General features: G+C 39.7%; 1 protein-coding gene across 14 annotated transcripts in view; it reads right to left on the bottom strand.

The window, feature by feature from the left end:
* Nucleotides 1-630: 630 nt before the first annotated feature.
* Nucleotides 631-12,400, bottom strand: part of camk2a (calcium/calmodulin-dependent protein kinase II alpha) — a 59,194-nt gene continuing 47,424 nt past the window's right edge. For 6 of the 14 annotated variants that reach the window (XM_087299668.1, XM_087299667.1, NM_001017741.3 and 3 more), the window contains 4 exon segments: nucleotides 11,643-11,718; nucleotides 10,524-10,618; nucleotides 7,164-7,403; nucleotides 631-4,603 (listed from right to left, as the gene is read on the bottom strand). In XM_087299668.1, the coding sequence (XP_087155794.1) occupies nucleotides 7,171-7,403; nucleotides 10,524-10,618; nucleotides 11,643-11,718 (404 nt within the window). In that variant the 3' untranslated portion in view covers nucleotides 631-4,603; nucleotides 7,164-7,170. 14 annotated transcript variants of the gene reach the window in all.

Raw genomic sequence — 12,400 nt, forward strand, 5'->3', positions numbered from 1 at the left:
TGGAGGTACAGGTGCCTGTGTGTCAGCATAATGGCAGATTCAAAACATGACTAACGTTCTATGCTAATGAGGGTGAGATGGTCGCTAGTGGGCGGGGCTTTCCCTCTCAGAATGTCAATCAAAGGGTTTCTGCGGTTTTTATGGAGTCCGATTATATAAAACTAAATCAATACATTTTAATCATCAATGTGCGTTCACATCAGATGCGGATGAAGCATCAGTGATTTATGTGTTAAATCAATGCAAAAATGCAAATAGACATATGTTTGCACATGTTTAAAATCCTCCAGATTATCGGCAGGGTTAATGGAAAGAGGGTGGCTCAAGTCTACCTCAGAATTCTTTCAGAAAATGCATCCGTACAGGTAAATTGGGTAGGCTGAATTGTCCGTAGTGTATGAGTGTGTGTGTGGATGTTTCCCAGAGATGGGTTGCAGCTGTAAAAACTTGCTGGATAAGTTGTCGGTTCATTCCGCTGTGGCGACCCCGGATTAATAAAGGGACCAAGCCGACAAGAAAATGAATGAATGAATGGTCTAATTAGGCCAGTAGGAAAAATACTAGCGTTGAACCCTGCAAACAACAGAGGATTTTTAAGATCAACAACAAACACACAAAGACAGCAACAGCACCTAGTAAAGCACTTTTATTTATAAGCTCGGTTGCATTAGAGCCAAACTGCAAAAAAAAAAAAAAAAGTACATTTTACTCAGAAAACAATATCGTACCCACCCACTTCATGACAATAAACTCAGCATGCCTCAACAAAACACAGTATATACTTCAAAAAACTATCAAAAGATGCTGATATGCCTTTCAGAAACGATAGAGAAGACGAAAACGTCACGAAGCAACTCTCCTTCAGTAGCCGTTTACAATGAGCCACGATTACTAGCGGACATAGAAAAGGTTTTCCATGCAGTTTATTTCTTTCGTTTCTAAATGAGCGCTAACTAATGAAAGGAAAAGAAGCTTTGGTTCTAATATGAAAGATCTTCGTCAGTAATACCACACAAGTAACCTAGAAACGTTGCGAAATAACCAGAATTAAGCACTCCTTGTGTACTGTGTTTATGGTAATATTTCACACAAGCCACCCTGATGATTAGCAGTTTTTTTTACAGCCATGGCCAAAATGTTTGTGTACACCTTGTTTCGATTAAAACGAATCAAAGAACAAAACAAAGAAATCGTGCATACAGTCGTCACATCAACATTCGTGTTTTACAAAATAAGTACTAGGAATCAAGAAGCGATATTTGACAAGTCTAATCAGCTCATACAGTATTACTAATGCAAATCTAACTGGTTAAAGTCGATCTGAACATACATTAATTTAAAGATGCGAACAAAAGTTAATATGCCTACCTACGCTTTTAAATAAGACAAAGAGGCTGAGTTGAATAGCAGTTAACGGATTATTCACCAGCCTCGAATCTGCAATACAATATCAACAAATTACAATAATAAGCTCTAAAAAAAAATGTTGGGTCGTGTTTACCCCGCACTGGGTTAAATATGGACCAACCCAACAGTTGGGTTACATAATGTAAATTTAAGAAGTTTACTCAACATTGGGTAAACACAACCCAGCATATTTTAGAGTGCATCCCTTTGTAGAATGTAAAATGTCCACCTCTTTTTTTTTTTTTTTTGTATCATTTTAATAATTTCAGTGCTTTTCTTAAAGGAACAATCCACTTTTGGGGGGAGAAATCAGCTCATTTTATAACTCCTAGAGTTGAACAGATGAGTTTTACCATTTTTTAATCCATTCAGCCCATCTCCGGGTCTCGCTGGAACACTTTTAGCTTAGCTTAGCATAGATCATTGAATCTGATTAGACCGTTAGCATCTCGTAAAAAAATTCTAATTTGTTTACAAAGTTGAACAGACGAGTTTTACCATATTTAAATTCATTCAGCTGATCTCCTGGTCTGGTTGGAGCACTTTTAGCTTAGCTTAGCATAGATCATTGAATCTGATTAGACGGTTTACATCTCATCAAAAACTGATGCTAATGGTCTAATACAATTCAAGGATTTAAGCCAAACTAAGCAAAAAGTGCTGTCAAATCTGGAGTTGACCCGAACGGTTTCAAAAATGGTTAAACTCACATGTTTATCTCGATAAACACATTGAGAATTTTTAATGAGATGCTAACGGTCTAATCCAATTCAATGATTTATGCTAAGCTAAAAGTGCTCCTTTCAAACCCAGAAATCTCCTGAATTAATAAAAAAATGGTAAAAGTCATCTGTTTCACTCTATAAACACATTGGTATTTTTAATGAGATGCTAACGGACTAATACAATTCAACGATTTATGCTAAACTAAGCTAAAAATGCTCCTGTCAAACCCAGAGATCTCCTGAATAAATAAAAAATGGTAAAACTCATCTGTTTCACTCTATAAACACATTGGTATTCTTTAAATGAGATGCTAATGGTCTAATTCGATTCAATGATTTATGCTAAGCTAAGCTAAAAGTGCTCATTCCACATCAGAGATTGCCACAATGGATAAAAAAAATGGTGAAACTCATCTGTTTAACTCTGCAATCACGTTGATAATTTTTTACGAGATGCTAATGGTCTAATCTGATTCAATGATTTATGCTAAGCTAAGCTAAAAGTGCTCTTTCCACATCAAATTGTGCCTCAGCGAATTAAAAAATGGTTAAACTCCTCTGTTTAACTCTGCAATCACATTGATAATTTTTTACGAGATGCTAATGGTCTAATCCGATTCAATGATTTATGCTAAGCTAAGCTAAAAGTGCTCATTCCACATCAGAGATTGCCACAATGGATTAAAAAAATGGTGAAACTCGTATGTTTAACTCTGCAATCACGTTGATACTTTTTTACGAGATGCTAATGGTCTAATCCGATTCAATGATTTATGCTAAGCTAAGCTAAAAGTGCTCTTTCCACATCAAATTGTGCCTCAATGAATTAAAAAAATGGTGAAACTCATCTGTCTAACTCTGCAATCACGTTGATATTTTTTTACGAGATGCTAATGGTCCTATCTGATTCAATGCTTTATGCTAAGCTAAGCTAATGGTGCTCTTTCCACATCAGATTGCCTCAATGGATTCAAAAAATGGTGAACTCATCCGTTTAACTATGCAATCATGTTGACATTTTTTACGAGATGCTAATGGTCTAATCCAGTTCAATAGTTTATGCTAAGCTAAGCTAAAAGTGCTCTTTCCACATCAGAGATTGCCTAAATGGATTAAAAAAATAGTGAAACTCATCTGTCTAACTCTGTAATCACGTTGATAATTTTTTACGAGATGCTAATGGTCTAATCCGATTCAATGATTTATGCTATGCTAAGCTAATAAAAACCTGGAGATCTGTTTAACTCTAAAATGAGTCTGTTTCCAGAAAATGGAGTGTTCCTTTAATAAATCTGAATTTGTGAGTAGTTAGCGCCTTCTGTTGACTGTCACAGTAAAACAAATGGCGCATCAGTAGATTTAACACGTCCCCAACTGTTAACAACACTGATTATTGAAAGCTCTCTCTCTCTCTCTCTCTTCTGCTGAATTTGAATAGAAGTATAGCCCAGACATCCAATCAACCATTTAAGAGCTTTTACTACTTCCTTTTGTAACAGAAAGAAAACGAAATGAAAAGTAAAACATCCCTGAATCCTAAAAGGAAGAACAAATATGCCAACTCTACTGGAAGAACTTTGTCAAAGTGCTCTGAGCACATCGCACACCACACCAGATTTGGAGCAAAGGTCTGACATGCATTTAATGTAGCCCAACAAACCATTGCAGCTCTTGATAATGCAAAGGTCAGCAGCGTCTTTAACTTTAAGTCCTTTGAGTGGGTTGCTCAGCCCCCCCCCCCTTGATCCACCGGTTTTTGCAGTGCGGATCTTATATTAGGTTTTGTGTGTGTTTTTTTGCCATCGATGCAGCTTTGATTTTAAGGGCTAAATTCTGAAAAGTCGCTTGTGCTTTCAACTGATTGTCTGAAAACCGGGCAGTGAAGGATTCGCTGTGTATCTCTTCAATCACATTCACGTATAAAAGGTATCACAATATCCTCACCTAGCAGTTTATCAATAATCGTAGAGTTCAAAAAAGTATTGATGTTATTTCAAGCGTATAAACGGAGATCCGTTTTAATCCGGATTCTACATTCAAGGATTTTTTTTTTTCACAGACATAAAAGAGAGATTGAAAACTCTGTTTACTGCATCTATCAAGATACCCGTGTCGATTTTATAAACCACAGGATCATTTTTATTGTGTTTTATTAATTTTTTTGGAATGTAATAGTCGCTCCATGCTCCGAATTTTATTAAAATATCTAAGCTAGTTGCAAATGTAGCACTTATGGTCATGATTTGTAAACACCCGAAATGCTAAATGCTAAAAAAGAAAACAAAACTACACAGCAGGGTTGCAACAGCAAAGTGGCTTCATCGTAGTTTATCCATAACAGAAAGGTTCCGAGTAAATGCTAATGTAAATGTGATGACGCTGTAAAGCAGAGGGCCAATGGAGTTCAAGGAAACGATGAGAAGCTGGGAGCTTCTGCATCCTCAAACGACTGATCCTGCGACTGTTTTCAACTAGGAGAGAAAGAAGAGATTAAGGTCAGTGCGCATGTTTTAATGCAGCCACAATTTTGTCTACAAAAATTATATTCTCATGTGTGTGTGTGTTTTTTTTTTTTTTCATTTTAGGGAGTTTCAAGCACAGAGAAAATCTGGCATCCTCAAAGCCCAACACTGCGTAAGATTTTCCTTTGTATTGGTATAAGAGTAATATTGAGTATAGAGTTAAGCAAGGCTGTAGGTTCGCTCTTGACATTGGTGGGGACGTACATCCCTAGAGATGCACAGAAGTGCTAATGTTAAAAACATGACTCGATTCTGGCTAAAATGTGAATCACGATTTGTTTTGGCTTAAAATCAAGATCAGGATGAGAGTAAATAATATTTGAGCGGCTGAAGAATATGTAGTCAGATATGATGTCCACAGCCATATCACCCTGCAGCCCAACACCGGTTACTCACTGAAGCTAAGCAGGGCTGAGCCCGGTCAGTACCTGGGTGGGAGACCACATGGGAAGACTAGGTTGCTGTTGGAAGTGGTGTTAGTGAGGCCAGCAGGGGGCGCTCAACCTGTGGTCTGCGTGAGTCCTAATGCCCCAGTATAGTGAAGCAGACACTACACTGTCAGTGGGCGCCGTCTTTCGGATGAGACGTTAAACCGAGGTCCTGACTCTCTGGGGTCATTAAAAATCCCATGGCACTTCTCGTAATAAGCAGGGGTGTAACCCCGGTGTCCTGGCCAAAGTCCCTCAATCGGCCCTTACTATCATGGCCTCCCAATCATCCCCCTCCACCGAACTGGCTGTATCACTGTCTCTCCACTCCCCCAATAGCTGGTGTGTGGTGAGCGCACTGGCGCCGTTATCCTATGGCTGCCGTCGCATCATCCAAGTGGATGCTGCACACTGGTGGTGGTGTGGAGAGACCCCCCTCATGATTGTGAAGCGCTTTAGGTGTATGGACATGCACACAAAAAAATGCGCTATATAAATACTAGGGATGTAACGGTATCAGAATTTCACGGTACCTCGGTATGAATGGCACGGTACGGTATTTATTGAATAATTTACAGGAAAAACGAAACTAATGAAAAGACTCGAAAAAAGTGGCAAAAGTGTTTATTTACCTTATTGAACATATCAATGACATACAAATTAGTCATCTATCTGTAAGTTTCGATACAGGAACTTACATTTTTCAATTTTAATAACCAAAAACTATTAAACCATATAAAAAAAATAAAGTTTTAATTCAGTATTGTTGAAAACTCATCTCATTCAACATTTAATCACTCACTCACTCAGATAGAGATGGGCTTTTTAAGGAAAATTATCATATAAGTATAATCTGGTGAAAGCTGGGATCTCTGGGCATGTCCCCTGCAACAGAAAAAACCCCTCTCATTTGGGACTGAGGTTTCTGGGACAGAGAGATATGACTTGGCCCAGGTTGACAGCAGTGGGTAACGCTGTGCATTGTCTTTCCACTACTTGAGAGGACAAGCCATGAGTGAGATAGAGGTCTCTTTGCGGTACAAGTTAATGTCTGCATCAATCTAACAAGTGTGCTGTGTTCTGCAGTCCCCATGACTGTTATAAGTCGTATTCAGGGCCGGAGCAAGCTGAACTGCCGCTCTAGGCAGAGGACGATCACGCCGCCCTCAACCCCAATGTGAAAACGAAAGTGACCAGTTATGAAAATGAAGTGAGGTGTCGCGGACCTCTATTCTGCCGCCCTATGCGCGGATATAACTGAGGACACGCGGGTGCTGATGGAGGTGTCGCTGACGCCGCCCTCTCTATTCTTGCGTCTATGCGCGAATATATCTGAGGACGTGGGTGGTGAGGGAGGTGTCGCGGACATAACGGAGGACGTGGGTGGTGAGGGAGGTGTCGCGGACATAACGGAGGACGTGGGTGGTGAGGGAGGTGTCGCGGACATAACGGAGGACGTTGGTGGTGAGGGCGGTGTTGCGGACAAAACGGAGGACGTGGGTGGTGTCGCGGATGCCGCCCTCTCTATACTGCCACCCAAGGCGGCCGCCTAGGTCGCCTCTATGGACGCGCCGGCCCTGGTCGTATTCCCCGACTTATATTTCACCACAGTCTGGCAGTGCCTGCAGACACATTTCCGCATTACTGGATCTGTAGTGACAACAGACCGCAATGGATGATGGCCACGCCTGGGCTGATGGGAATTGTAGTTCCCGCTACCTCCCGTTCGGTTCATTCACCTGAGCAAACTTTTCTCAGAAATACAGTTTTATTGAGTCATGCGCCTACGGTAATATTGAAAACAATTACTATTGCGGTATGACGGTATTTACAATATTGTTACATCCCTAATAAATACAGATTACATCACATGACATTTACATTACATGATGTGCTGTCATCATGGCAAAGATAAAATAAATCAGTTACTAGAAATAAGTTATCAAAACTATGCTTAGAAATGTGTTGAAAAAATCTGTTATGAAGAAATTGGGGAAATCTTTTTTTAGCATGGCTAATAATTCTGAATATATATATATTATACTATATAATTCTGACTATAATATTTTCAGTTTTCTCACCTGACTCTTATTTAGCGATGGCAGCTGGAGAGCCCGAGCGGTGGAAATGGACTATCTGCCACTTGCCGTCTTTACGATGCCAGATTCGTGTTTCTTCGGACTGGGCAGTGCAGGGCATCCCGTTATTGTCTAGGTACTGTGTGATGCGAATGTAGGCGATGCAGGCGGCCTCCTCGCCGATCAGATGGATGTGAGGGTTGAGGATGGTAGTGTGAACCGGCTTGCTGTTCTTTGACCACACTGTTATAGAGAAAAAGAAGAAAACAAAGAGAGCCTTTTCATATTTCAGGCTTTCTCAGAAGAGGAGGTCATCATAGTGGGTAAACTCAGAGTGCAGTGAATGCGGGAGCACGACAAATCATTGTTTTGACAATCCTATTTGCTGAAATAACTCCACAATGGTGATATGAAGACTTTCAGAAAAAGGAAAACAATAGCGTTAGACTGATAATGACAGGTAGAAAAGAGAATAATGTCAGATTTACTGTCCTGGCCCCATAGACGCTCACTGCAAAAAAATGCTTTTCTTGCTTAGATTTTTTTGTCTTGTTTGTAGTCTAAATATCTAAAATTTCTTATATCAAGAAGCATTTTCTAGACCAGGGGTTCCCAAACTTTTCAGGCCGCGACCCCCAAAATGACAATGCCAGTGACTCGCGACCCCCAATATCCTCTGAGGTTGTTATAAATACAGAAACCTTGCATGCAATGGCGCACACACACCAATGGACCCAAGTCCATTCAGTCTTCTTTTAATTTTTTTAATGTATGAGAGCTGTAAATGGGCCACAAAGTTTAACCGGGTGTTATGAAATCTGCTGCATCTGATGCTATTGCTGTGTCTTTAATACAATGTAATTACCGCAGGGGTTGCAATCCAATAGAAGTAGTAACTATAAGCTACTACAGTAACTATATACGGCATAAACGACTTTTTTTTCTTCTCTTCAGTAGGTTATGGATAAAATATGGTAATTCTTATGGTTTAATAAAAATAAATAGATTTTTGGAAACCACCAGGCGACCCCCCCCCTTCATTGTCCCGCGACCCCTCGGGGGGTCCCGACCCCCACTTTGAGAACCATTGTTCTAGACAAGCAGAACTTATTGTCTTGTTTTGAGAAATAATATGCCAATATTAAGTGAGTTTTTCCTTAAAACAAGCAAAATAATCAGCCAATGGGGGAAGCAAATTAATCTTGTTTTTTCTTTTGACGTAAGATTAATTTGCTTACCCCATTGGCTGATTATTTTGCTTGTTTTAAGGAAAAACTCACTTAATATTGGCATATTATTTCTCAAAACAAGGCAATATGTTTTGCTTGTTTAGAAAATTCCTCTTGATTTAGGAATTTTTAGATATTTGGACTAGAAACAAGACAAAAAATCTAAGCAAGAAAAGCATTTTTTGCAGTGCTGCATTAGAGACACCTCACACAAGCAGTGATTAGTTTTTTTTTAAACAAAGATGATTTAATACAAGTATTTATACGTATTTACATATGTATTTAAAATATATATTCCTAACGTCCAAGGATTTGAAATATTGAAGACTGTTAAACGTGTCTTAATCTTTTGAAAATATGAAACACATTTACCGGCCACTTTATTAGGTACACCTTATTAGTACTGGGCTGGACCCCTTTTTGCCTTTAGAACTGCCTTAATCCTTCATGGCAGAGATTCAACAAGGTACTGGAAATATTCCTCAGAGATTTTGCTCCATATTGACATGATAGCATCACAGTTGCTGCAGATTTGTCGGCTGCACATCCATGATCCATGATCTCCCGATCCACCACATCCCAAAGGTGGATTTGGACCACATCCCAAAGGGGCCATTTGAGTACAGTGAACTCATTGTCATGTTCAAGAAACCAGTCTGAGATTATTCACATTTTATGACATGGTGTGTTATCCTGCTGGAAGTAGCCATCAGAAGATGGAGACACTGTGCTCATAAAGGGATGGACATGGTCAGCAACAATACTCAGGTAGGCTGTGGCGTTGACGCCATGCTCAATTTGTAATAATGAGCCCAAAGTGTGCCAAGAAAATCTCCCCCACACCATTACACCACCACCACCAGCCTGAACCGCTGATACAAGGCAGGATGGATCCATGCTTTCATGTTGTTAAAGCCAAATTCTGACCCGAGCATCTGAATGTGGCAGCAGAAATGGAGACTCATCAGAGCAGGCAACGTTTCTCCAATCTTCTATTGTCCAGTTTTGGTGAGTCTGTGTGAATTGTAGCCTCATCTTCCTGTTCTCCGGTGTGGTCGTCTGCTGCTGTAGCTCATCCGCCTCAAGGTTCAATGTGTTGTGTGTTTAGAGATGCTCTTCTGCAGAGCTCGGTTGTAACGAGTGCTTATTTGAGTTACTGTTGCCTTTCTATCAGCTGGAGCCAGTCTGGCCATTCTCTTCTGACCTCCGGCATCATCAAGGCATTTGCGCCCACAGAACTGCCGCTCACTGGATATTTCCTCTTTTTCAGAGCATTCTCTGTAAACGCTAGAGATGGTTGTGCGTGAATATCCCAGCAGATCAGCAGTTACTGAAATACTCAGACTCAGTTTGGCAGCAACAACCATGCCACGTTCAAAGTCACTTAAATCCCCTTTCTTCCTCATTCTGATGCTCGCTTTGATTTGTAGCAGATCGTCTTGACCATGTCTTCTGAGTTGCTGCCATGTGATTGGCTGATTAGAAATTTGCGCTAACGAGCAGTTGGACAGATGTACCTAATAAAGTGGCCGGTGAGTATTATAATTTACTGTGCATCTGCATTAGATTAGTCGGCACTGAAGACAAAATAGAATTATTAAAACAAAAAAACCTTAAGATCACAGTCCAAACATTGGTACACCCAATTTAATATGTTGAGTAAAAAATTAAATCAAAAGGAAACACAAAAACATCAAATTTTGGTGAAACTTTGTAGTTTGTAATTTTTTCAATGACTCATTTCAATTGAAACGTATTCATCACACACACATTAGATTGCTGCTTACATTTAACCAGCGTTACACTGCAAATGCTTTTCCTACTTAGTGTTTTTGTCCTGTTCTAGTCCAAATATCTAATTATTTTGCTTGTATTAGCACAAAACTCACTTCATTTTTTACTCATTATTTCTGAAAACCAGACAATATTTTACACATGTCTAGAAAATGCTTCTTGATTTAAGAATTTATTGATATTTGGACTAGAAACAAGACAAGGAAAGACAAGTAAGAAAAGCATTTTTGTTTTTGCAGAATATAATAATGCTGATGACAGGCAGAACAATAATAAGATTTAATAAAAAAAAAATCTTCTTTAATTCATTTGCATATTGTAGGTACATGCTTCCTCTTACAGTTTTCAAAGTAGAAGCGATGGAAGTCCAGACCCTCCACCAGGTTTCCCAGAGCTTCGGGTTCAAACGCTGTAACGCTGGGATCACACATCTTCCTGCACACAAACATCACCTCTTGCTAGTTATTGTTAGTATTATTATTCATTCATTCATTTTCTTTTGGCTTAGTTCCTTTATTAATCCGAGGTCGCCACAGCGGAATGAACCGCCAACTTATCCCGCACGGTTTTACACAGCAGATGCCCTTCCTGCTGCAACCCATCTCTGGGAAACATCCACACACACTCATACGCTGCGGACAATTTAGCCTAAACAATTCACCTGTACGGCAACTGACCCAGCCGAGGCTCGAACCAGCGACCTTCTTGCTGTAAGGCAACAGCACTACTTACTGCGACACTGCGTTGCCATGTTATTGTTATTATTATTATCAGTGCATGCATATTTAAATCTGCAACTTTTTATAGGTCATTTAAACAAGCCCAAGTTTTACGTTAAAAGCTTATTACAAATATGATCATATGACTCTCTTTGGTAACTTTTAACTTGAAAAGTGTGTATAAGACATATACAATCATGACATATGAATATGAATTATATTAATGTTTGCTTATGACAACTGTCCTTGAGGGTGCTTTCACACTTGGTTCAATTGCCTGGAATGAACTAAAGACTATGGGTGCGTCTGAAACGGCATACTTCCATACTATATAGAACGCTAAAAACAGTATGCGAACCGAGTAGTATGTCCGAATTCATAGAATTTGAAAAACAGTATGTGAGAAGTACCCGGGTGACTATCCCATGATGCCCCATGAGACAGTCATGAATGGGAAGTGAAGTGACACAACTGACGTAGTCCGAATTCCATCCATACTGCTCACATTCATACTGTATAGAACACAGCCGAGTAGTACATCTAAAATCAAACGAAGTATATTACAAGTAGTAAACGGTTTTGGACACAGCCTATAGAATACACAAAAGGTGTCACTCGTATAGTTTTAAATGGGGGAAAGAGTAACGATCAATATGGCTAATAAAGCCTCGCCTACTAGAACAGGAGCCAATCAGCGATCGCTATAACTAAATGAGAAGCGAAGCATTCCCAAAACTCACGTGTAACTCTCGAAGTCTCCATTGCTGATGGCTTCAATCAGCTGCTCGGTTACTTTGATGATTTCCTGCTTCCTCACTGGAGAACAGAAAGATAGATTAGCTCTCGTTTTTTACCTTTTGTTCAGTTTTAAGCCTAAGAAATACTGTAGTGATACATGAAACTGATATCTTGGCTTACCTGTTCTAAAAAAAAGCTGGGTTGTTGTAACTCAACGTTGGATCAAATATGGACAAACTAAACCATTGAGATTTACCATATTTGATTTAATGTAAACCTAGCATTTTCAGCCCAGGCTCATTCTGAAAACGTTCCCCTGTATACATTTCTGGAGAGTGCCAAATACATCCCAAGAGGTACTTTTTTTGCATTTTTTTGTTTTCACTAATCCACCAGAGGCCGCTGTTTACACCTTTTTAGAGTGCCATTCGCACCTGCTATTCTTACATAGATCCACCAGAGGCCAATGTCAACTTACTGACTGACTCCTTCCCTGAACCCAACCATTAGTGTTTTAAAAAGCAATTCTGAAAAGGAAAAGCTATCACGGTCACCTGATTTTACTTTTGCTTTCTGATTTTACCATGTTGTCACCCAGTTATTTACTTGCCTTTTTATATTTTGCCTTTTGCTTTTGTTGTACCTGCTTTCTGAAATCGGACTCGAACCCCGTCCTAGTGGTCAACTCCTCTCTGTGTCTCAAGTCCATCAGTGTACGTGGCGAGCTACTGGGCAAACTGATAACAGTGGGAAAGCCATC

Source organism: Danio rerio, chromosome 21 (genome assembly GCF_052040795.2).
Source record: "Danio rerio strain M-AB ecotype USA chromosome 21, GRCz13ab, whole genome shotgun sequence".
NCBI classification, from domain to species: Eukaryota; Metazoa; Chordata; class Actinopteri; order Cypriniformes; family Danionidae; genus Danio; species Danio rerio.